We start from the raw sequence: 26449 nt of genomic DNA, 5'->3' as shown, positions 1-26449 counted from the left end.
CTCTTCCTAGCAGTTTGTCACGTTACACAAGATCCACAAGCATGGGAATCCTGGCAGACCAATAATCTTCAGCCACAGGACCATCCTTGGAAAAAATATCAAGATCAGTAAGCCCCACCCCTAATCCAACATTAAAAACAAAAACCCAAGCTCCAGTTTTCCCCTGGGTCACAACAGAGGTCCTCCTCTGTGAACTGTACATCACAAAGCACTTCCAGGCCACTGTAGATGCCACCAACCAGGACACCAGTGTCCCATACAGTGCTGCCCTTGCAGCCTGCCTTCCATACTCATTCAGAGCTGCAACGAAAACGTTCACTGAGCTTATCCATTTCATCTTCACCCATAACAACTTTACATTCAATAACGAACATTTTCTTGAGACTATTGGGACGACTATGGGTAGGAAAATAGCAGTATTTTAGTTGAGGCAGTTTTTTAGGGAGCATATGGAGAAGGAGATTTTAGCTAACTACCATTAACCTAACATTGAACTGAAAACATACAGATGATTTCTCTTATCATTCGGGTGGGAAATCTCAGTCCCTCCTTTGCTTTCCCCCCAAAATTCAGTAATGTTCATGCCAACATCGTACTGAATCCTATGCAAACATCACTTCCAAAGGCACCATGGTCATCATAAAATCCACAGTGCAACACTCATGTAATTGATGTCCTAGACTGTGCTGTGAAAGAGTGGTTTTGAATGCTGTAGGTATATGAGCTGGTTTAACTCAGCTGTTTTTTTAAAAAAGATTTTTGGTTTGCCTTTAAACCCCATGTTTTGTTAATGTTTAAGTCATAAAGCAATCAAATTTCATAGTTTTATTTAGATTGCTGTTTTATGTGTATTTCTTTTTGTACATATTTTAATTGTAAATAAACGTATTTTTCAGTTAGCGTTAACTGCTTATTTTCACTTTATAACAATAGAGTACCTTTTAATCATATTTTGCTTTGCAGTATTCCTTCTTTAATTGAAAGAACAATCTGTTGCTATGGTGTTGCAATGGGAAGTGATAAAGAATGGAATTTTGCATGGGAAATGTATAACAAAACCAACTCCACAGAGGAAGACATCCTGCTCTATGCCTTGAGCTGTGCCAGAGAATCATGGTTACTTTACAGGTGACCTGGATCAAATTATATTTTTGTGTGTATAAAAGTAAGTCATAAAAACACGAATACTGTACTAAGCTGGACAGAGGTGTGCCTGCTGCAGAACCGTATGTCCAGTAGACCCAGTGGCAGATTCGTAAGGATTTTCTTACAGAAAAAGTATGATAAACAGGCCAAAAACAAATGAGTCTTCTGCTGTTGTAACATCCCAGACATTGGTAATCATGGATTTCTTGGGCTGGTAAATAGTTCTACTGTATTATGTCTAACACTAACAATAGACCTGTCTTCTGTCAATGTGTTTAATTCCCTTTTTGAACTTGGATTTCAGGTTTTATAGCAGGCCATGGCAGTGTTCCATAGTATGTATAACTGCATGCTGTATGAAAACCTACTTGTTTTTTGCTTTTAACCTTGATCCCGTTGGCTGCCCTTGCTCTCTGTACTGTGAGAAATGGTAATCATAATTTGCCTTGACATTTTTCCCTACCATTTATGGTTTATGTCACTTTCCCATCTACTTTCTCCCCTGATTACTTTCCTTCCAAGCTAAGGTGTCATCGTCTATTTAGCCTTTGCATGGAAGCCAAATGGCCTGTTCCTAGGTTAAGGACAAAATTAAAATGGGCTTAGTAGCAAGCTGTTCACCATTTGAAGTGCAGTCTCACACTGCAGAGTTGTTTTCTAAATATTGCAGTGTGGAATACCATAGTTATTATCTTTCACTGGCTTCCATATGAAACCTCTTCACTTTATAAGTAAAAAGATATTGAAGCTGAATTCTGTAATCTGTCATATCTGTGTTACCCTAAAGAATAGCTCACAGGACAGAAATTTGCCAGTGACCGCCTACAGAACCATCCCCCTCCCATTGATGTAAGCTCCATGGAGCTAAAGCTCTGAAAGTAGCAGAGGTGTTTCTCCTGCCAGCCCCCTGCTCTTGTGATGGTGGTCATGTGAAGGCAGAACAGATGTGCTTGAGAAGAAGGCAAGGTGGAGTGGGAGGATGTGTCCAAGTAGAGCTGTGCTGATTTTCCACCTAACCTATGGTCATTTAGTGACATTCTGTCTCTAAACACAGACTAGCAGTGGTCCCTGACCAGCTGTGAGTAATGCTGAAACCAAGATGATGACACCAGTTCAGGGAGTTGTGGTGACATCCATCCTCCCTGTGCCTTAGTAGTTAACAAGCGAATCTGTTTTTCTAAATGCCATCTTGAAAGTCTCTTTGGATGAGAAGTGTTAAGCTGGGCTTTTCCTGACCCTCAGTATAGTTTTGTTAGTTCGGTTAAGCATGTTGGTGGCATGCAAATGGGAGAAATTCCTGCTTACCTACTCTACCCATAAAAGCAGCTGCCTGCACAAACCTGAAACTCTAGCTAGTTAGATAACTCTAACTGTGCTATTTCAAAATAGGAGACATACAAAGTTATGTATTTAGGCAACAAAGAGGAGGGTTGTATAGTTACTTTTTCAGGATATTCAGGCTCCCACTGCTGTTGACATCAGTGGCAGATAATTACTTAAATGCTTTTGAAATCATGACTTAGCTTCCATGGAAGTGTATTAGACCCCTGGTCACTGCAGTAGGTCTCCTCTGTGTAACAGAGTGCCTCACTGCTGCTCACTCTGTAGGCTCCATCTGAGTCCAAGCAGAGTGAGTCCCCAGAAACTCAGGAACAGCTTGCCCTTCCACAGAGTTGTCTGGTGGAAGTGAGAGATTGTCCTTAGTTCTTCTTTAACACAGGGCTAAGAAAAGCAAATATATCCACCTGATGTGCTGTGTCCTCATTTCACTAAGAAATGGAGAGCCAGAACAGGGAATTTCAGCAACATAAGCAGGAAACACAAGCTGAATAGACAGCTCAGAGTGACACCAACTTTAGTATAACATTCTTGATTCTAGTAATTGTTGAGATAGAAGTTTTTCCAAGCTGGTGAATGTTTCCAGATCTTCATGTTTAAACAGCAAGCCATAGTTAAACTTTTTAACTTCTTTCCTAACAGATATTTGCAGTATGGACTCAGTGATACATTATTTTCTTCCAACTATACTTCAGACATCATCTTACATGTGGTGGCTAAGGATATTGGGCAGCGTATAGCCTGGGAATTTGTTACAGAAAATTGGCCTCTTCTAAGTGAAAGGTATGGAAAACAGCTGCCTTTGGGTTCCCTTTATTTCTGAGGCTCTTTGGCTTTTTCCTCCATCTTTAGGTTCAAGCTGTAAAACCCAAGTGTAGATTTTCCTTCTAGATAAGGCTTTTTTGTAATGACCCATGTGATTCCTTAAGTGCACAGACCAGAGGATTCAGCTCTCATTAGGGCTTAATGTCAAAAAGAGCTCATATCAGACACAGAATGCTTAAAAAATGAGTCTGTTCATGATCGTCTCAGTGCTTGTTAGGTGTTCAACTTCCTGGAAAATCTGACTCTGTTTACCTAACTAAATGGTGAGCTTCCTCAAGGCTCCCAGTTGTGAGACAGTGAAAGCCAAAAATCTGTCTCTTGGAGTAACCTTAAGATGTGCTTTGTGACAACTGGTAGGGGGAATGAGTAAGCATGATAGAGGTGGAGGTATGACTGATGTGTCTCTTATTACTAGCAACTGCGCACACTGTTGTGCCTCCTTCTTGCAGTCCAGGTAGTATTTCACACTGAACAGAATGAACTTTCCAAACAGGAATAGCTGCAGTCTCCTAGTGGTTTGTAAGAGTAGGAGGGTGCATGGCCCAAATACTGTGTTGACTGGCCATGAAGAGGGATGGTTTCAGGAGCGGATAAAAGGAGAAGGCAAAGTGATGATGGACAGCTAGAGCCAGGAGAATCAGTAAGAGGTTTGAACATGAATGGATCTGAAGGAATAGTGATGGACTAGGATCAGCCTCGTCACTGGGAGTGTAGCATTAGACTTCACAGATGAAACGATCATCACCCTGAGTTTTGCCCACTACATGTTTACCTAGACTTTCTGTAATATGATGCAAGGCAATGCAGGCTTTCTTTAGGCGAGTGGGGAAGCTTTCTAGTTCATCTTTTTTACTGAATAAATAACAAGGTACATCTGTTGGTGCACAGTCAGTCAGACAATTCTGCAGGTAGCAGAAAAATGCACTGCTTGGCAAATCCCAGAAGAGTAGGCCCCCATATACTCTAGAAATGGGATTATCCACTAGCATTTCCTAAGCACAAATGTAAAATCCATCAGGAGTAAGACTGTAACCTCTCTTCCAAAGAGAGTAAGGCAATATGGGATAGGAGTATGCAGGGTTGCAAGGACTAACTATAGCATTAATCCCTGGCTTATGGCCTAGCCCACCTCCATTCTACCTGCACTGCTGCAGGTGAGCTTGCATCGGGCTATCTGGCTGGAGCAAAGCAAGCATCTTTAACGTTTGTTCCAAGAACTCCCTCTGTCTCCTAGGCAGTGGTGAAAAGGAGTGTGGCTGTAACACCATGCGTTCCTACTATCCTTGGGGGTAGAGGTGTCCCTCAGGAGCCATTAGTGGCAGCATAACCAAAACCAGCCACTTGGGAGCATTCAGTTGTGTATTTGAAGTGTATTTTTATTGCTAATTCTAGTAAAGGCAAGTTGCAGCAGGTTTGTGCCAGACTACTTTGTTCCCTTATGGAACTTTTCTGCGCTTTATACTGGCGAGACCCCTTATTTTCAAACTAAGAGAATCGTGTGGGTGTTAGCTTTATATGCTATCCTCAAAATACCAACAGAAACACCACATTGTTAGAAGCATTATTTCTTAGCCTTTCTAGTTAGGTTTAGCTGTATGGGCTGACACAGGTTACCCCTTTTAGGCAAAGAAGGTGATTCACGTTACCAAAGCAGAAATACTGAAACTTACAAAGAAACAAAAATGATGGGTAATTAGTGTGCTTCCTCCTGCTCAAATGTCTAAACTGAACTCTAATGATGTTTCTTTAATAGGGGAAAAAGAGTACCCAATTGCAAACTTCAGGTTAGAGGGTATTTCCAGTGTGATAAACACTGGGAATATTTTCAAAGGAGATGAAAAGTAGCTTATTTGCTAATATGCTGATGGGAAGGATCTTTGTCTCACTTTTACAGATGTGGGAAGCAATTATTACATGATGTATTAAAAGTAATGGGAAGATTTGTCAATACAGATGTACAGATCCAAGAGGTAAGTTAGTAACGTAGAACTAATTTCAACTTTATTGTCAATTTGTGAATACAGATTTTTAAATCTCTTGTGTCTTAAAGAAATCGGGGAATGTACTATATAATGTTGCTGTGATGAGGCATTCAGAAAAGTTATGCTTTCTCATCTGAGAAACAAATGTATGAATGTGAACTCGCAGCTCTGCAGTCATGTGTGCGTGCAGCTGGTTAAGTATGGTGTGAAAGCGCGCTTTTGAGCAGGAATGCACCTTGTCCTGCTCCTTGTGGTTGCAGCATATGAGACTACCTGCCCATGTGCTGGACAGATGGTGTGCACATGTGTGATACATCACTTATGGCAGCCCCGATGAGCCCATAAACAATACTTTCTAATTGGGCTGCTGTACATCTGGAAAATGAGGATGTGTTTTGGGAAAAATACTGAAGGGTGGAAATATGTGATTGGTGGCTGTAGCCTCTCTTTAGCTTATTCCCCACAGTAATGCACATCTTAGTGGCTGTGGCAAATGGATGACCATTGCTGCTTGTTTCATTCTCTTACTCTTTTCTCTCCAGTCCAAGTCTCAGCAGATTCTTTCCCAATGTATTCCTTTATTTTCTTAGCAGCTCAGCTTTTGTGCTGTCTGCATTTGATCCACGTGTCTGTGCCAGCTTTGAGCTGCTGGGATCTGTCATAGCCCAAAAAATTTTGCTTCTGTTCTTTGGCTGTTGGTTGATGCATGCATAAAGCAAGTAGCCGGGAAGGGATGGTTAATGAGGACAGCAATTCAGAGAGTTAGCTCCTAAAATCAAATTTTTCTGGAGCGTGCATGCACAGTTTTTCATGTCATGTCATGTTCTTTACTGAGAAGTCAACTCCCTATGATGGCAAAGCAATTGCCCAGTGCCATCCTTTCAGTTTATCTTCAGGCTTGGGAGGGAGTCTCAAAAAATATCAGCAAAGCTGCCTCATTTTTGTCTTTAAAATCTGTCCATAGAGATCACCTTTGCCATGAAGAAAACTTGCCAAAAGTTAGGCTGCTGGCATGTTAGGGTAGCTAGTTATCATGCTGACATCTATCTCACTTTTCTCACTATTTCATTTCCCTTCTCCCCCCGCTCCCTGCCAGCGGTGTGCATTTCTTTGCTGTTCTTCAGTCTTCTTTTGTCTTCTGCTTGTTAGATTGCTGGGAGAGATTTACTGTTCTGTGATTATAGAATAGGCAGCACAAGAGGGTGCTGATACCCAACTAGTCCTAGACAGTGTGTAGTACTGCTAGTACTAGTGAAGTTGGCTGCATTTGGAAGGATTTGCAGAGGGATGGCAAAAAGGCATATTCCTTGCGTGCAGGCTCCTTTAAGGGTTTGGTTCTTGGAAGTGCAGATTGCTTGCCCCTTGAAAAAGCTGGGCTTTCAAACTTTTTTTGTCATTTTTCAAAATGGAGCCTTCGACACTGGAGTGGGCCAGTATATTGGTGAATTGAAACATTCTGGCCCCTGGGAAATGGTGGTAAAACTCCTGCTGAATTCATGGAAACCAGAATCCCGTCTTCAATGTAATCTTTAAGCTTGCCCCTACCCACTCTTTGCTCCCTGAAATCTCCACCTTTTCTACATACTTCTCTTTAAAGTATGTAGAAAGCCTCTGTCAGATGATGCATAGTTGTTTACTCTGCTCCAAGTAAAACTGCACAAACTAACCTCATGTATTTATTTTTTCAGTTGCAAGTTTTTTATAATATGACACTGGAAGAGGATGAGAGGGTGGCTACCGCTGTACTACTGAAGTCTGCAAAATTTGAAAATATAAAAAGGAGAGAACATCTAACTAAAATTGCTGACTGGTTACAGAAAAATGTAGATGATTGACTTGAGGAAACAATTTCCAGTATATTTTAGTGCAATTCACTAGCATTTTAGTATTCATTTAAAGATTTAATTAAAGATAAAGCTCACTTTTATGAGTTCTGTGGTTGTCATCCCAATTGGAAAGTCTAGCTAAACCAATTCATAATGAAAGATTCATCAAAAAAAATGAGATATATTTTCATATTATATCAGACTTAATTTCCTACTGGATGATTTGTTAGTTGGGATATGTTGCTAATAATAACCTAAAATACAGATACAATCTAAAATCTTTGGGGTTTTTTTTTTGAATATCAGTATAAAGGGTGTGGTACAAGGTTGTGGCAAAAACACAAGAGGAAGCTAGAAAAGTTAAAGTTTTATGTTCTGTTTTGCTTCTGATTTTTATTGTGACCTTGGGCAAGTCATTTAATGTCCGTCTCAACTTCTGTGTTTGTAAAATGAGAAGGGGATAATAATTTAGAGCAGTGCTGTGCAACAAACTTGCGAATGTCTTCTGAGTTGTGGAGAGGAAGGGACTAAAGAAACCTCAAAGTTTAATTGTAACAAATGAATGCCTTGTCATTTAAATGCTTTATCTTTCCTTAGTGAATCTGCATGGGTTTGTACTGAATGTGTCTACAGTCACATTTTTGTTTGATTAGGCATGTGCTTTTGAAGAGACCCTCCCACTTGTCTCCATTTAACATGCTTTGGGTCCTGTCCCAGAGCAGCCGTGGGTGTATGAACTGGATTCTTTTTGGAAGAAGTTAACCCAGGAGATGAACTCCTGAGGCACATCTAATATGCTCCACCATCCGATGGTTATTCTGTCTGTGGGACTAGAGTGCAGTTAATCTAAACTAACACCTCTGAAATGTGTTAAGTCTTCGTTATCATGTGTTTCGATTCTTACTGTGCTGATCTGCTCACTAACGTAGACATACGTTTAGTCATCTTGCTTACAAGGTGTTTTGGAGATGACAGACAGAATTCAGGCCATTAGAATTAGCAAAATATATTGGCTTGTGATTGAAGAAATACAGCCTTCTCAGTCTATGCAGTTTATTCATTTGTGTGGTAAAAGTTTCACAACCAAAATACTGTACTCGTGCTCTGGTTAACATAAAAAACAATGTTATATGGGAGCCCAGGAAACCAAAGAAGTTAAATGCCACACTGTGAGGAGACAAGGAATAAAAAATAGACCAATATACAATGTTTCAAAATCAGACTTGTCAATGTAAAGAACTTTATTGGCATCCCCTAAGTACATTTAAGGAAGGTATTGCCATGTTGGCTGCAATAAATCTCCTTTGCTCCCCAGTGGTGCACAGGGGAGTTGTTTGAAGCTACTGGAGGATCCCTTTAGCATATGGGAATTACCAACTGATGGAGCCAGGTTTGTGCTGGAATCCTTTGATCTCTTTGGCTCTTGATGCAGTTAAGGGTAGTGCCAGAGAAAATTTTGTGCAGTTTTGAGGGTCTTCATCAAGCTGATTCAGACAGCAGAGCAAGTCAGCTAGGCTAGGATGAGTTGGGGGGTGGGGGGGGAGGTTGTCTCAGTGTTTCCAGTGACTCCCATCAGTCTGTCACTGGCTCCAAATGGCTCATCAGATAGACTAAGCAAAGCTTTAGAAAGTCACTGTTGCAGGATCTATGTACTGATCTTCCCATTGCAACATTCTAGCCCTAAGCCCAGCATGTCCAAAACATTTCCTTCCCAACCACTAGTTACCACTCTTCCTTTTCTCATTATTCTTTCTTTTTCTTCTTTTTACTGAACAAAAATTGTAATTAACATTGCCAATATCTAAATAACTACTAAAATTTTAAATAAGAAAATATTTTCAGATGGCTGCTTCTGACTAGTGCATGCCTTTTGACTGGCTTTCCGTATTCTTGAGTGTAGCTGAATAGTTTTCATGGCAGAAGCGAATGGTGAAGGTGACTTGTACACAAGCTGCCTGAATAGGAGTAGATCTGAATCTCTCATTCTTCCATTGTTCCCACATTTATACTTGTTGGCTTACAGCAGCGATAGCTGTACAATGGCAGTTCTTTGTGCTGTTGAGTGCAAGTTGAATATAGAGGGTTGGAGAGGGAGAAATGGGAGATGCAGCAAGGGAAAGGGGGCTGGGAGGGAGGAATCCAGAGTAATCTGAGAAAGCTGCTTTATTGCTAAGGGAGTTGGGCTGAAAGGAAGTTCATTGAAAAGTATGAAGTTGACAGGACTTTAGGAAATGAGCTTTTGGAGTACTTATACAGACCATGAGGTGTTACAGGGCATGTAATTGTGAGGGTGAGTGTGCTAGGGTAATTTCAGTGAGAGGAGGTGACACTGATGGGCAGGATTGATTCAGTAGGCCCTGAGGGGGAAAAATCTAGATATAAAATGATGAAAAAAGGCCTGCTGTTTAGTGCAAGTCCTATTCTCTGCCCTGAAAGTGAAAAGTGACACTTCTCTGCCTTTATAGCATTCATGAAAGACCAGGAGCCCTGGGGGAGTTGGCAGGGACAGGGAAGAGGTCATGGAGTGGAAGAGGTCATGGAGTGGAAGAAGGAGGGGAGATGGAGACCTGACAGAAGAGTTGGGACTGGAGCATGGAAAGAGGTGAGAGGCCCAGGGGTCCAAAGGAGAGAGAGTATGGGGAAGGAAGTGTGGGAAGCTGCAGGAGCAAGGGAAGATCCAAAGAGAATGAGGTAAACAGGGAGATGTTCAGGCTCTTCTTGCATGTGTTGCTTGCTCTGCTAAGTGCTTTGGTGACTGAATCCTACTAACTCCAAGAGCTCAGGATCAGGAGGACTTCCTTGCCCCAAAGGAACTAGCCATGAGTTATTTTGAAGGATTATACTGTGTTCTTTTAAAGTCTGTGGTGTTTGTCCAGAAAGATCTGGATCCCTGTTGCTGGCAAAACAGTCTTAACTTGGAGCATCTTACTTAATTTATTGCCAATCAAGGCAAACTTTTACGTGCTAATTCTAGTATTGAGAAAAGAAATAAAGAAAACAAACAGGGAAATGTCTTTCTTTTCCTTTCCCCACATTCAGCTTCAGTCTAACACCTCTCCTCCCCCCTTGCTAGTCTCAGCTCCCCTTGTTTTCACCACTCATCACACTCGGTCCCTCGCAGTCCTCTGGTGAGGCAATGAGTGGTGCGGAGGTGGCAGTCGTGTGTGTGATCGTTTCTGTGTGCTGCTTCTTGCTTCTTACGTGGGGTGCCCTTGCCTCAGCGTGGGTCACTGGTGGGCCGCAGTCCCTCAGGGGTGTCCCTGCCCTGGCGTGGGCCAGCCATGTCCCAGTGCCTCCTTCTCGAGCCGTGTCCCCAGCAACATCACCTTCCACACCTCTTCTCTGTGTTCTCCTGCCCCTCGTGGGTGCTGCTCTCTCTGAAATACATTTGAGCAGTGGCACCACATGTTCCCCTGACTGGTTGAAGTTTTGGCACGTGGTGGGTTGCTTTCATCTGTTTCAAAGCGTCTGGATCAGGCTGCGATCGGCACAGGGCAGTTCGTGGCCTCCTCCCCTGGCTCCCTGCCACTCCCAACCGGCTGGGTGTGCCCAGGACTTTCTCTTGGAGAGTCTCCGCTGCAGCTGCCTCTCAGTGCACAGCTTCCAGCTTTTCTCCAGACACTAGTGTTTGCTTGTCCCTCCCACAACCCCCCACTCTTCTGGCCAGTTCCCAGGGAGCTGGGCTGCAAGCAGCCCGAAGACAAACTCCAGAGCTGCTTGGGTCAAGATTCAAGAGAGCTGGCCAGCCGCAGCTGACCTCCGCGGCTGACGCTCAGGCTGAGCGCTGGCTGCGTCCCCTTTGTCCCCGCCATGCCGAGGGGCTGGAGGCGCGGGGGCCTCCTGGGATGGGACGGCGCTGGTGTGTGAGTGCGGACGTGGCAGCCTGCTGCAGGTGCGGGTTGTCGAGGTGCGTGCCCAGCGCTGCGCAGCCATGCAGATGGTAGCGAACAAAAAGGGAAAAGTCACCGGCACATCCCCTGGCCCAGAGGCAGAGAGGCTCTTCCAGAGCAAGGAAAAAGAGGCACCTTTTTGGTGCCATTTTCTGTGATTCTCAGATCTTTTTGGTGCTGTTTTCTGTGATCGTGGCAGATGTGGTGTTCAGTGAGGGAAGGATGTGAGAGGGGAAACTGCCGGGGTGCAGAGCGCATTGCCCACCTGGCGCTTGGCCATTGCTGGCCAGAGCTGCGGTGAAGGCAGCGGCAAGTAAGGGCTGCCGCTCCTCGCCCTTGGGAGTCACGAGCCTGGCCTTCACCTGAACCGCCAGCTTGGCTTCCCGGCTTGACCCCAGCCCCAAGGACCTGTTTGCCAATGGATTAAGAACATTAAGAACATCTCTTCCGCTGCCCATTTTGTAATGGCTGCAGGATGCTGCTGAGCACGCTGCGCAGCAAAGCATATTAAGGCATATGAGGATATTCACTGATGCAGTATCGACCCCATTATGTGCTCCTGCTTTACTGAGGAACTACCAGCAGCAATGAGAGTGCTTCCAATCCATTGCAATTTTTTATTGCCATTTAATTTAATAGTGGAGGAAATATGCACTGAGAAAACATCACAGTGAAATTAATAGTTCAATTTATCTATGCAGTAAAGTCTGTAAAATGTGATTGTGTTCACCTCGCCTATGATATACTTGTGTAATACTCCTAACTCCAGGGTGATATAATAGAAAGCTGGTTATACATCAGATATTATGTTCACATCATAGCTCTTAGTCTGGGAAAGAAGGAATAATATCCCATGTTCTACAGAAAACAAACAATGGATGTCTCTAAACTTAACTGAGTGCTGTAAACCCACTGTCTGCTCTCACCGAAATGGTGCCGACCCCTTGCACAGGGGACATTCCCAAGGACCTTCACTGGTCCTTGGGAAGGGAGAGAAGAGCTGAGCGAGCGGGCTGGCCTATGGAAGACCTTGCAACATCCCAAAGATCAGTCTCATCCAGAACCTGTTGGGATACAGCTGTATGAACAACAAATCTGTAGCAAAGCAACCAACTTGATACTGGAAGATGACCAGGAACCCTTCTACTTAGAATCTGGATATCTTTAATTGTTTCTCTATGTCTTTTTTTTTATTCACAGGGACATTTGTATCACGTCTCCCAAGGCGCACAGTCATATGCTCATGGAGGGAAAGACTTGGCCCTGTAGGAATTGCTAGGAGTTTCGTCACCGGTATCAATCTCCCAGGATGTCACCTAAGATCTTAATTTATGTGTATGTCTTCACTTACTCCTAGGCCAACACCCACACAGTAAAAATAACTCTGAGTAGATTGCAGGCTGCTAGTTATCATGTATGTCATGATAGATAAATATCATAACTCATACACAAAGAGAAAGTTTGGAAAAAGTTCAGATTTATGTGTGTGTAACTATTAACAGAATGGAAGAGACCAAACTGAAGAAAAGGAGAGATTACGCATAAGGCAGTTCAATTGTAATTTTTGCATTTGTAGAGTTATTAATTCCTGTTTTCTCTGTTATATAGAATATGGAGAAATCAGAAGAATATGGGAAAATATAAAGCAGAATAAAACAAACAAGTTGTATTTTTCTGTTTGTTTCTTGCTCTTGTAGGAGTACCTTAGAGATTTTGTAATTTTTTTTCCCTTGAGGGATTTCTGTTTTATTTTTCTCAACAAAGAAAACAGTCTGTGGAATATAATGACTGTATGTGTAACTGCATTTAAATCACCTAGGTAAAGTCTACTGCTAAAATGTTAATCAACATTTGGTTTTAAAAATGTTTGGGGGAAAAGAAAGCAATATAGTAAATAATAAATTTACTTGCCCTCAGACTGTTGTGAAATTCCTCAGAGAATGGATGGATTCAACTGATGAAGACAAAAAAGTGTGTTGGACCATTTGTCTAAGCACAACAGAAGAACTCATAAGACTTGACAATTTTGGATGTTTGTTAGGATTTAGTTTTGTTCTAGGAAAGAGTAATGAAAGCCATCAGTGACTGCAGCATGCTGGGAATTCACGTGTGAAAGTATCAGGAGAAGCCTGACTTGCCTCCACTGGCGTATCTGGTAATCCCAAAAGGCAGAAAGCTGAACTGAGGTCGTGATGTTGTTTTAGCCATTGGGGAACATATTTATTTGATCACTTTTGGCTGTTGGAGATGGCAAACAAAATCAAAAAGATCTCGTCTGAAGTGGTAATATATTCCCTTCATACATCCATGTTCTAAAAAAATGTTCATTCTTTTCTAAAATGCAATAGTCATTACAGTTTTATTGTTTACTTATCCTTTAAAAAAAGAGGTCTGAGAACTACTTTTGGTCTGTGGACGTACAACAGATGCAGGTAATAAATGAGGACTCTCATCTCAGTTTATATTGTTTCCTCTACTTCCACCCTTTGTGCTAAGTAAAATGATTTTTAAAAGCCACAGCTAAGGAGACAAGTGCGAGGTCCTTTAAGACAGATACCTGGCACCGTCTTCAGCCTGTCTCTCTGGGGAGCACTATTTCGATGATTTGTCTTCTGTTTCAGTCACTCTGGGGCTGACGTCATACTCCCGGTATCAGAGGAATTGCGCAGCGGTAAGTCTAGAGCCATCAGTCTTTGCTGTGCCAGCCTGTTTCTTTGGTAAGTACAATTTAAAATTCTGGGGAACCTTCCTGCTCTTTTATAGTGTGATCTGAACTGAACGTATCCCCTGCAGAGCCGCGGGGGTTTCAGAAGGTGGGTCTGGCAGGCCTCTTCTACCTGTTGCATGATAGATGCCCATGATTTTATAATTATCTTGGAGTTCAGCTGAAGGAGCCCTCATTTCCAGCCATGGCAGAAGTGCTCTTGGCGTGGGAAGGAAAAAAGCTCACAAGGATTTGTATTATTTTACTGGGAGATGCCGAGCCATTGCTCTGTCACTAGTTGCACGGGATCTCTGGGAAAACTGGCCGAGTTGCAAGAGACAAGACCTATGTTTTGATCTGCTCTGTGTTTCCCTGCTGTCCCCAAGGCTGTCTTCTAGACACACGTCTACATTTGGGACTACGAGAGAGATACGCTAGTTGGTAGGTGCCCCCTCCACATCTTTACAGCTCACTCCACAGTGGAGACTGAGGAAGATGAATTTATTCTCATTCTTAATTAGGCTAGCACCAGATTTCCTACAGATTTCAGGGTGTGTAGGTGAGCGTGTCCCCACCCTGCCTGCCGATCTCTGAGCCCATGGAGAGCTCTGCAGAACTAGACTAGGGTTACTGTCAAAATGGCTCGGTCTAACCCCTGTGTGCATGGGGGGCTCAGAGCCACAGGGAGAGCATCTTGCATTGCTCTGGTGAAGGTGATGAACGTGTTTACGTATCTGAGACAGAGGGGTCCACTGGGGTGAACAAATATAACTAGTAAACAGCATGCATTTGCTCTGGCAAGCTCTGTAGAGATACCAGTATTAGGCTGCTGTGGTCAAGCAGCCTGAAGCATCAGGAATGCTGGTCACCAGATTTTATATCCACTGAAGTATTTAGACAGCGCAAATTGCAAAGCTCATAAATACAAATAATAAATTCTTGAAAGAGCAGATATGAAAAAAATATTTCCCCTATGAAAATCATAAACAAACGTAGTTCCTGCCAACTTCCAACATCTTCTGAAACTGCTCTCTGAACAGAAACATCTGTATCTTGGATAAATCCAAGTCTCTCTTAATGCAACACATTGTTGTACTAATTTGCTTCCTCCCTTCATCTGCTTTTAGCCTTGTTAGCCCTGCCAAGGGTCTGTGCTGAAATTGCCATTTCCTAGAAAGATGCTCACAGTGGGACCCTAAGCTGTGGCTGATCACCTCCAAGAAGTACTTGCTCCATTCAAAAGATGTGGGAGAGCACAGCTTTTGCGGGAGGGAGAGTGCGACTGATGGCTCCCTTCTAAAGGTTTCGGAGCAGAAATCTGTATGGAGGTGACTAGTGCTTGAATGCATCGGCTTTGGGTTGATCACTACAGCCAGACAGGATAGATCCAAAGCATCCACAGCAGCAGGATAAACACTGCTTCGAGACCACGATTCCCTTCCTTTAGATAATTCAGTTTTGCAGAGTTGAGAGTGGATGTCTGAGTCTCATAGCCTCCCTCTTTCCCCTGCCTCCCTTTCAGAGGATGCCATGGAGGAAAATCAGTCTGGTGAGCATCACCAGCTTCCAAACTCTGCACAGTTCTCTAGTCCCACCATGCCTGATTTTTTAATATCTTTCCTAGAGAGTAAAACCTAACACTCTGGTTTTAGAATATATGTGGAGACAGAAAAGCATTGTATTTTCTGTGGAGAATATTTTCAATGAGGTGAAAGAGCAGTTGAAGTATGTCTCCATGTGGAATGAGTTGCTGGCTGGTTCCTCTTAGGCCAAGATTGTAGAAGTGGCTTCTGATTTTGGATGTTTAGCTCCTAATAACTGCAAGGACCTGGTTTTCAAAGGGGTCAAATGTTTGCAACACCGGAAGACACTGGGGGAATTCTGCATGCTTTCACTGGTAGTTGCTGATGGCTGTCCTGCTCTAGACCCCCGCACAGTTTAATAATTAGGAGGGGATAATGCTCGTGCATACTCATAGAGTGCTTTGACAACCTCGGATGCATGATTGCGCTTAAGAGGAGATGTAGGAAGCAAATCCTTATCAGGACTCCAACTTGAGTGTAAATGAAGGGCAATGTTCATTTTGGCTGGAGCAGTGGCCTTCACTTTTGTTTTATTTCTGGATCTTTATCAAATTTTCAGTGGGGAAGCAATCTTTGGTACAGCAGATGCTTATTGGCTGGTAATAGCCTCCTTTTTCTCATCTCGAGAAGTGGTCCCTGGGCTATCTGGGGTCCACAGAGCACAGACTGAAACTGCTGCTCCGGAGCGCCCTGCTGTGAACAGTACCCGGAGTCTCAGTCATTCTTGGTATTGCTGAAAAGGAGAAAGGGAAACTCTGAAAGCAGGCTGAGGGCTCTTCTCCCCTCTCTTGCAAAGTCTCCCCTCTCGTCACTACCAGGTCACTGCTTGAGCCCCTTCTCATCTCTAACCCAGCTTCGGCTGCTGCTCTGTGGAGGGGAGCTGCCCTGGAGGTGCCTAGAGCCGGAGGAGCTCCTCTCCTGCAGCTCCCTTCTCCTTGCAAGGGGCACCTGCTCTGAGGCACAGTGGAGAAGCAAAGTGCATCCACCTAAGCAGTCCTAAAACAGCTCTTCTCAGGGACAGGGTTTGGGCAATAATCCTAATGTGGAGAGTAGCCATTGCAGTGCCTTTTGGGGACGACAGGAGAGACTGGCCAGCACCTGGGGGAAGGGTTCGAGGAGCTCAAAAGCAAAAGGCTTGAACTTCCCCTGCGCCGTCTGGACTTGAAATCTGAGGCCCTGGAGCAGCCTATACTATATGGACTGGTATCTTAGTAGCTTCCAAAGATGAGTAAAATGGAGTAGCTAACATCCGTGGTGTACAGTTCTCCCCCACCGTTTCTGTGTGACGGAGAGAGAAGGAATGGGGAGAGGTGACGGATGGCAGTTGCAGGGCGGCCTCGCAGAGCCCACGGCTTTCCTGGGGCGTTTCGTTAGCAGAGTGAGGGCTGCACTCCTTGAAGCGGAAATGTTCACAGCGATAAGGACCGAGATTTAAAAGCCAGGTCTGAAGTCTTCAGAAGCAAAATTGTGGATCTGCGTGGAATAGGCCAGCTGCCGTAGACCTAACTGACACTCGCTTTGGGTATCTATGAAAATATCCAAAATGATGGTCCACCACCACAGCGATTTTTTTTCCCCTCGTTATTGGAGACTTACCAGAAGACCTGTAGCTAGGACAACAGTGGCACCTAGTGGTAAGCGACGTGACCCCCCCCCCCCCGCCCCCCACGCGTGCCGCAGTCCCCCTCGCCCCGGGCGTCCCCGAGGAAAACCCCGCTGCTCCCGCTCGCCCCACGGGCGCTGCTGCGGGCGGAGGGGAGCGCGCGTCTTCCAAGCGACCCTGCTGCGCTGCCTTCACCTAGGAGTTTTTCTGAGTTCTGCTGAATGGCGAACGATAGAGTGGCTTTGGTGATACAGCTGTTGCTTTATATGTTACCTATTTTATTTCAATACAGTTTTAAAACAGAGGCTGATGTTGAGCCACATTTTGTTCTGCAATCACAGTGGATTAAGAGTATTTAAAAGCCTAGTGTGGACACCACCTACTCATCCTAAAACCTAAGACATCTGTGGGTCTCACACGTCCATGTATGTCTAACACATCTGTATGTATATATTTCATTAGGATGTTGAAATGAGTGATCATTCGGAAGAAAACTGGAAGAAAAGCAATTCTGCCCAGGAAACATCTGCAGAAAGAAATGCCTCTCCTCCTAAGGACTGCTCAATAACACAAAAACAATTGGTATGACATCTCAGGTACCATTTTATTGATCAAGACCCTTGCCATTGCCTTCAATTTCTTCCATATTTATTAAAAAAAAAGAGCTGGAGGCAATAGGGAAATACCAGTGATAACAAACAGGGAAGAGAGCCATGTTTGCAGTGCAGGAATTTGGAGGGCTAAGAGCACTTCAGAGTCCAAATGAGACAGGATGGGGGACCCCCAGGGTCACAGAGCAGCTGGGGTTGTGAGGGACCTCTGGAGATCACCTGGCCCAACCCCCACAATAGATGAGTGCTCTTGGAGGGACGGTGACTATCTCTTAAGCCTTGTTTAAAATCTGACAGGTGACCCTTGTGTTAACCATTTAACCCTCCATAGCTTATTATTTGTTTCCAACCTGAAACTACATAATTTAAGATTAAGTGCAGTGATGAGGCTGAAAACTATTTTATACAAAAAAAAATCTACTCCACACCCAAAAGCAGAAATGTCTGAATACTGCAGGTATTGCAGGATGAAATTGCCCTTCAGGTTTTCAGGAGGATACAGGTGAAGATACACAGCATCAGCCACCTGCTGTCAAGTGCATATATATGTTTCAAAGTCACCACACCAGCAGATTTGATTGAGCTCCCACTGCTTTCGCCATGAGGAGCCACCAAGGCACTCCCTCGGTTGCGAAAAAATCACCAGGGCTTCGGAAAGCAATGACACCCGCCAGGGAAGCTGGCAGGTGGCAATTCATCTCGTTAACCTAAAAGGAGAAAAGATCAATTTATACACATTTGTGCCTTTGCACAACGAATGACAAGTGGATGTACAATGTCCACAGTCATTGTCCAAACAAAAACTCTTTGACATAATGTCTGTGTTCGTTTGCATTGACTTTGGACATGACCGACAATGCACATGGGTTGTGTGGAGAGGCAGTACACAAAGACCCTGAGGAACAAGAGCTGATGATTTTTTCAACCCCTAAAACTAATCAGCACTTTTATCTAATCGTAAATATGAATCCCGTAAAATACGCAAGAAAAAACTTCCTCCTATTTCTCAGAAGCTGTGCAATTATTGAAAAGGTGTTTGGCTTGGCTTTCTGGCTTTCTCCTGTGCTTCTCTCACACTCCTCATTTCTGTGACTGCTTCCTTCCCACACCAGTTGCTCATCCAGACCTTCTCCTTGTCCCCAGATTGTTTGGACAAAGCTGGGTCATGGGCACCTGAGGGAATAGGCACAGAGAAGGGTTCAGAGGGCTAATCAAGCTGCGATCAGTATAGTTATAGCACTCATTTTTACATTATGGATAAAATTGAAGAAAAAATACATGATTTCTGCTACAGGACAACCTTCAAACTCCATGCCACTGTAACAGAGTGAGAATCTGTATTGAGTCCTGGCTGTTCCCTCTTCTCTTGGGCTGCAAATTTGGTCAGCGGTATAGTCAATTAACAGCTAGACAAGCAAACATTTTAAACAATGTGATTCCTAATTTAGGTTGGGTTTTGTCTCACCTTCCTACCTGTGTTGTTTGAAGTTATTAAGAATATTAATTTCCAAATTGGCATTTGGAAGCCTGCAAGGGCATTTAGCAGCTAATAAATACTCAGTCTAACTATAATGTTTATAACTTTGCTCTTCTCTTTTTTATTTATAGCAACAAATAGAGAAACAACTAAAATGCTTAGCCTTTCAAAATCCAGGACCCCAGGTAGCTGACTTCAATCCTGAAGCTAGAGAGCAGAAGAAGAAAGCACGCATGTCACAGATGAACCAGGATTTTTTTTATAAGCCCAAGTAAGATGTGCTAATTTATTACATGGTTTACTTTTTAAAAATTGCTGTTATGCTGTTTACTGAAGATATATGAAATGAATAAAAGCATTAATATTTTTTTCAGAGAGATTACTTATTAGATGTGAAAGCTGTGCTGGGGAAAATAAGCTTTCTCGGTGTGATTTAAAGGAATTCTGACTTCTTTGGTGGACACGTTTTTAATAACAGTGCCTGTTGCAATTAGGATCTAATGCTGGTATTTCATTATGTTGAAAGGGTGTTGCAGTGGAAATACTTGTTCCTGAACAGATGTTTTTTCCACATTAGTTCTATTTAGTCTTTGAACACATTGGAGTGGTCTCTGAGAATCGGTTTTTTTTTTCTCTCTCCTGCAGAATCACAAAGAAGTATGACAAACACGGCAGGCTGCTCTGTAATAATGTCGATTTGTGTGACTGCCTGGAGAAGAACTGCCTGGGTTGCTTCTATCCTTGCCCCAAATGCAATTCCAACAAATGTGGACCAGAATGTCGCTGCAGTAGGAAATGGGTTTATGATACAATTGAGACTGAGGCTGGGGATGTGATCAGCATGTTGCCATTTATTGTCCCTGACTGATGTTGTTCGGATGTTTTTTGCATCTGAGCAAAGTTCTTCTTTCTTCTAATTTTATTAAAATAATCTTGACTTCATGAATTCACCCTAGTGAAGTGCCTCCAGTGGTGCTCGTGCTTCTTTACCACTGCTACTCAGCACATATTAATCTTCTCCGTTAGGCACGAGTATGTATTTCATTCTTCCTACTCCTTGCCAGGATTCCTGAGGCTCCTAGACAGTTCCTCCTAAATCTTGACTTTTTAAAAGAGAGGTTGTCTGGACTGCTGTGGGCAAGCAATTTTCTCACACTGGGAAGCTGAACCAAATTACTTGGATTCAGCTTTCTCTTGCTAATTTATTTGCCTGTGCATTTACTCAGACGTGTGACTTTGCTACCCTTTTGTGAACACTTGTCTAAGCATCTCTCCCTTCTGACACGTTCATGCCTTGTCTATATGAGGCAGGGCACTTTTGAGATAACACTGTCCTTTAGACCGTGCTTTGAAACTAAGTCACCACTTTTCAGTTCCCCCAGGAAAGGAGAGTGGAAACTGCTCTCCAATTCTTGCCCATTGCGCAGTGCTACAAGACCGAAACCAACATGTTCAGTCAGCAAGTTTTTCAGCATATTGTGCACTCGCCTTGATGAGCTGTTATAGTTCAGGCTAGAGGTAAACAGATTGCACTTTTTTGCCACTGGATAGAAGCCTCTTCAGTTCCAGGAGCTTCCTCCTTACCACGAGACGTGGCAGGTTTGAAATATCACAAGTTACACTCTATCATCTCATGAGGTAGCTCTTCTTGTTCACCATGGGCACTCTGTGTCTCCTCTCGCACCTTTTTGGAAAAGTGAGGGTCCCTCTGGCCCCCGAAGGGGAGAAGGCTGCAAGTTGCTGCAGACCACCTCCAGGAGCGTGACACTAGGTGGGAATCCAGGCCCCAGGGCTTGCTGGGTCTTCTCTGTGCCATAGACTCACTCTGAACTTGAAAGAACCAGTAGCTCTTCAAGAAATAAAATAAATTTACATGGAAAAGAAGGCGGGGAGCCTTCCCTTGAAATAACCTCAAGATCTGAAATGGGCAGGTTTGAATTAGCTTTACTTTCTGCCCACTCACAGGCAAAGAATGAACAGTTTCTCAAGTGGATTCCTCTGGATAAGGCTGTATGTTAAATCTTTGAGTAACGTGATGTAGTGAGGACACCTGCGGGAGACCTGGCGAGGAGTCAGTGACTGGCAGAGCACCTGACAGCAGGCCCAGTGTGTGAAACCACGCACTGACCAAGTTCCCATCGGAACCAGGCAGGCATATTCTGTTTTGTCTGCGGTGTCTAGCTGCTTCCCGGGCAGTAGTTTCTCAGGGTTAGCACGACTAAGATAAGGAAATAGCTCTAGTAGATTTAAGGGGGCCCTTACAACCCATGGAGGGGAGTCCCCCCTGGGCATTCATCCTGTGCCTCCAGCAGCCTCCCATTGGCAACCCCTCCTTGCGGTTCCTGGGGCTCCCCGTGCAGTTCGCAGTGCAAGTCCTTTACTAAACCTATCCTCTTTAACCCCTTATGAACCTTGAGTGTCTCTCTCTGCCGGTATCCGACCCTCTCTTGCCCACCTTGTGGTCACATGCAATTAAACCCAGGTTGGTGTAAATCTAGAATCCCATTATTAAATTCATTGTTTAGTGTTACTTTGTGTTTTTTAGCATGGATTTTGACCCCATCACAATCATAGCCAAAAGCAGAGAGCAGGAGAGCTCCATCACTGACACACTTATTGCAGCTTTGAAAATAAAGCTGAAAACCCAGCAGTGAGAGCCAGGACAAGGATATTGAAACCATGAGCGTGCTGCAGAGGCAGTTCTGCTGTGGTTTGAGAACAGCTCCTCACTGCTCCGGACAATGATCCTGCCAACTTGGCTCTTAATTTCAAATGAGCAGCTGACAGCACACAAGAAGTCCTATTAGGGCAGCTACTCACAAAAAAACAAGACCAATGTCACAAGTATTGATAGTGAAACTTGCTGCTACATATATGTGTGTAGAAATAACAACAGAGTACCCTTGTCTGATAGCTTTTGTTAGGCAATTACATAATGCCATACAGGAGGACTTTTGCAGGTGATTTTTAAATAAAATCACTACCAGAGAAAGCTGAGAAGATTTCTTAGCCTCTTATGAAATTGTCCAGTCTTGAGATAACATTAGATCATCTCTTTACCTCATAAGATATCAGTCTAAACAGAGTACGTTTTTGCCTTTGGAATAAGGTGGCTTTAGAAAGCTAACATTTAAAATGATTAAGGGCAAGCAGCTCAATGAACTGTTCCACAAGGTCTGTCACTTTTTCTTCTCTCTCTCTCCCAAATTATACAGGTTAAACAGTGTGTGACACTGTCAGTTTACTCAGCCTATCTGTTCCTCCTCCACCTGGCTGCTTTGCTGATAGTCACCAGTGATTCCCACTGTGGCTTAAGGAAAGATGAAAACGCAGGTACATATTAAAGTATAGACTAGCTAAGATACCATCTGCCAATCTCTTGCCTAAAAATGGATTCAATTTGTTTAATTTGAATTCACTGTGCCCTCCACTTTTACCCCTTTGTCTTAAAATCCATGCATATCTGGAAGGAGACATTCACCTTCTGCTTTATTAAATACTACATTTTTACTTTATTACTGCAAGGAAATCAGTCTTTCATGAATGAACAATGTGTGTCTGTATGACTTTTGTGCAGATGAAGATGGTTTTTCCCACCCTAACCTCCCATTTGCCTGGGCCTTGTCCTGTTGAGATCCATTTGATTTCAAAGACTCAGCTAAACAACTTCGGCTGTGTATGAATTTGTAAGCCAAAGAGAAAGAATACCTGAGGCTTTATCAGATAGGTTAAGCAAGAGACTGGGAGTTTTGAATAAGGCCTAGATATTTCAGGCATAAGCTTAGACCACTAAATAAATCCTCCTGGGTTAACATGAACTTTTGCATATTGGGTTGGGGCCACTCAGTCCCACCGCATCATCTAGAGAAAAATGAATCCAAACTGTTATTGAACTTAATACTATATGTCAACATCTGTTGAGGTGAGAACTCTGTAGTTAATATTTGCCAATATCTGCGATCCATACAAACACAGAAAGACATAAAAAAAGAGAAATAATATACTTTGAACTCTTTTCTGGACAACTTACTTGATCCTTTTAACACCTCCTATCAGAGCACAACTGGACTATCTCTCTATATATCCAAACCAGAGTAGAACAGAGATTTGACTGACTTCAGTGAGAAAACTAGAAGAGCTCGGCTAAAGAAATATCAACCAATATTTTCTGGATAAATATTTAAGTGAATATGCCCTAGGTAAATATTTGCACCAAAAACATTACAGCCGCAGTAGCTCTACTGAGTTTCTTAGCCAGTCATAGCGATATTGATTGTAGCTTCTCCTTTTACACATTGAACGTGATCTTAAAACATTTTCAAATAAATTATGCATGTTTCAGTGGACCTTTCTGTTTAATCGCATTCTACTTGGAAAACAGATATATCAAGTCTGAGCTAACCACAACTTTAAATATTTGTTAGAGCATAATATTTGCATTCCATTAACCCTAATTTGTAATCTTGGCATGAACCACGGAAAGATCTGCTATCCTACTATTTCCAGAGGTAAAGTATCTTTTCTCCAGTGGCCTGGCCCTATAAACTACTGATCTGCTTCCACCTCCACTCAGGTGCAAATGAATGAGCACTTGTCCCTTAAAGGATCATATCCGTTTGCATTATAATTGAGTAGATTAAGGTCCTTTGTCTACAGCTGAATTTGCTGTATGCTCATGGATGTATTCGATTAAAGGGCGTGCAGCACTGTGCAGCCCTGATTTCTATTGTGAAGGGTTTTATCACTCAAGTAATTTCACTCTCTTCACCTGACTAGATGTAAGTGTTCATGTATAAGCATAAAATAGCAAACTATAAACCAGCGTATAGAACCAATAAAGTGAAATTCCCCCACCCTTATTCATTTTGAGCAGCATCTGACATTGCAAGTAGTCCTGCTGATTTTAATGAGATTACTCATGCAGCGGGACACAACTAATGACACAGAAAGAGTGGCAGATTGTTTCATAATGATAATAGTCATAGACAAAAAGTCACAGAGGAGTATTTATTTCTGATAGATGTAATCTAACTGAAACACTTAAAACACACTTTACAAAAAAGTTATTTTCTCAACTAGATTTGAGGAGTTAAGCTATTTAATACTAGGTAAAAGGCAAAATTCAATTCCTGCCACACAAAGTTATTGTCTGTTAAATGCAATTGCTTAAGCCACATAATTAGTTGTGAGTGGAATGTTATGTTGTTTTATTTTTATTGAATAGCAGGACAATTATATAGTCAATATATAGCGTCAGGGGTATTGTACAAATCACAACTTGAAAACACAGTTGAAGGAGTTCAATATTCTGTTCAAGTTCTTTTGTGTGTACCTTCAGAACTCTGGAAATAAGGAAAAAATAAAAGAGAAAAAGAAGATGATAGAAAAAGGGGAAGGTTTGAGTATGGACACAATGATACTGCAAGTAACAGGTTGTGGAATAAAAAGTGGATCAAAAGCAGACAAGAAAATAGAGGAAATAATACACTCAGAGAAAATAAGTACCACAAGGATCTTCAGAGCTTGTAGTCCTCAATGCTGGATAACCTTTATTCACATCTTTCTTGACAGATATTTTTCTCTCTGTGCTTTGAAACTTCCAGTAAAAGAGATTCCTCAACTTTCCCATGCAATTGGTTATAATGCTTAACCAGCCTGACATGGAAAGTTGTTCCATAATTCCTAACTGTACATCCTTTTTTTGCTCTATATATTCAGACGTTCTCCTCATATCCACAGAAGTATTTCAAAAACAGATTTTTTTTCAAAAAGAAATGCCTAAATGAATTCTAACTGAAGAGTTGAGTCAAGAGAAAAGTCTGTAAAAGGTAGCATACTAAAATAATACAAAGGCTTGTTTGATATTTGTGAAAGAACAGAATATGCAGTTCAATTTCTGGATAGGCTAAGTCAAGGAGACTGAGCTTTTCAAGGTTGTTTTAAAGCAGTTAAATTTGCATTAGAGGCTAAATTCTCTGAAGTCTCAGTCACTGTGCCTAAGACTTTGTCACAGGGTATGAGCAGATGAATTTAAAAGCCCATACAACACTTCTATGTCTAAGTGGAATATTTTGAGTCAAAGAGATGGATAATTTAAGGCAGCTGCTAAAAAAAAAAAAAAAATTGTGTCATATCCTTAGCTCAGTGAAAAGCCCTATTATTCACGTTGGAAAAATAAATCATGGAGGTACAAAGCAATAATAAATCAATGGATGTACAAGAAGTCACAAGTTCTTATAATTTATTTTTTAGAAACAGAAATAATGCCTCCATTTTTACAAGCCACTGCCTGAACATTACTGTTTTATAACACTTCCATTATTCTGAAAGAAAGGCATTAGGAAAAAATTACTTAATTGTGCACTTGCAAGCATGTTGTCAAGTTGGCTTCATTATCTCGTATCTCCAATTAATTCATCACCTTCCCGCCTCCCTTCAGTGGGTCTTTGGTCTCGGATTCATGCAGGGAGGAAGGGACCCCCAGAGGTGTCTGGTCCAACCTCCTGCACAAAGCAGGTCCGGCTGGAGCAGGTTGCTCAGGACCCTGTCCAGTCAAAATTTTAATATTCATCATTTTGCATATTCATTTGATGAAGCAAAGCGTGAAAGAAAACACTTCAAAATAGGAACATGCAATTATAAAACCAGAGAATTGGCAGCAAAGCTGAGTGGCACATCCAGTACCTATACCTTGAACTTGTCAAAATAAACAAGTAATTGCCCAGGCTTCCAGCCGCCCTTATTCTTTTTGACTGACCAGTTGTTACAAAGCTCTGCTGTCATGGGCAGAGTCCCCAGCGTGTAAGTGAAACACCCATTTTTCTTTTCCAGCCAAATGAATCTCATGCAAGAATACTCTATGTTTTACAAAAATGCAGAAAAATGGATGAAGTATTTGAATGTAATTACATTTCACTCTAGAACAATAGCTTGGAAAACGTAGTTGCCTTTCGTAACAGACGTTGTGGGTCCTGCTCCTGGTAAGAGTTACGGTATGAACGTTGTTGAGACTCAGCCAGGTCTCCCCTTTAAAATCCCTGTTGGAGAAAGGCCGGGATTGTCCCTCTTTTCCTGAAGCTGGTTCTTAAGGCAGAGTTTATTGAAACAGCTATTATCATTTCAAGTGTCCTGGGGAAATCCCGGTTCTGTTGAAGGCAATAGCAAAACTGTCCCCTGCAACAGAGCCAGGCTTCCAGTGTGTGTAACACATTTCTTTACGGTGTACCAAGAAAACGCCAGCCTTTCCCTGAGCCGTGATTTATTACCCTTAACGCTTGGGGCCACCCCTTACAAACGTTTACAGTCACATTCAAAAGATTTTTATTCTTTTTATTCGGCTTCCCAGGAAAACAAGGTTTATACGCTGGTGTCCCCTGCTCCTCATCCGCCTGCCTGTCCCGCAGGCGCAGAGGAGGCAGCGCTCACACCGCCACTGCTCCGCCTTCCGGCACCACCTGCCGTAAC

The 26449-nt window shown here is 42.8% G+C and overlaps 2 protein-coding genes across 3 annotated transcripts in view; both read left to right on the top strand.

Moving 5' to 3' along the window:
- The window catches only part of LOC112985805 (aminopeptidase Q), a 46720-nt gene extending 34065 nt beyond the window's left edge, over positions 1 to 12655 (top strand). Inside the window, exons 17-20 of one of the 2 annotated variants that reach the window (XM_064501033.1) lie at positions 964 to 1128; positions 3127 to 3267; positions 5204 to 5279; positions 12208 to 12655. In XM_064501033.1, coding sequence (XP_064357103.1) covers positions 964 to 1128; positions 3127 to 3267; positions 5204 to 5279; positions 12208 to 12276 — 451 coding nt within the window. In that variant the 3' untranslated portion in view covers positions 12277 to 12655. Of the gene's footprint in view, positions 1 to 963; positions 1129 to 3126; positions 3268 to 5203; positions 5280 to 6979; positions 7667 to 12207 lie in introns of those variants that run through there. The other variant, XM_026104708.2, reaches the window with a different exon arrangement.
- A 189-nt stretch (positions 12656 to 12844) lies between these two features.
- Positions 12845 to 19924, top strand: LOC112985819 (ARL14 effector protein-like). The gene is made up of 4 exons (XM_026104729.2): positions 12845 to 16928; positions 17360 to 17479; positions 19117 to 19256; positions 19631 to 19924. The coding sequence occupies exons 2-4, from the start codon at positions 17369 to 17371 to the stop codon at positions 19851 to 19853; spliced, it is 474 nt and encodes a 157-aa protein (XP_025960514.2). The 5' UTR covers positions 12845 to 16928; positions 17360 to 17368; the 3' UTR covers positions 19854 to 19924.
- Positions 19925 to 26449: the final 6525 nt, after the last annotated feature.

This window comes from Dromaius novaehollandiae, chromosome W (genome assembly GCF_036370855.1).
Source record: "Dromaius novaehollandiae isolate bDroNov1 chromosome W, bDroNov1.hap1, whole genome shotgun sequence".
Lineage (NCBI taxonomy): Eukaryota > Metazoa > Chordata > Aves > Casuariiformes > Dromaiidae > Dromaius > Dromaius novaehollandiae.
Note: the sequence above shows the minus strand (reverse complement) of the source record. Positions and strands in the feature narration are given on the sequence as shown.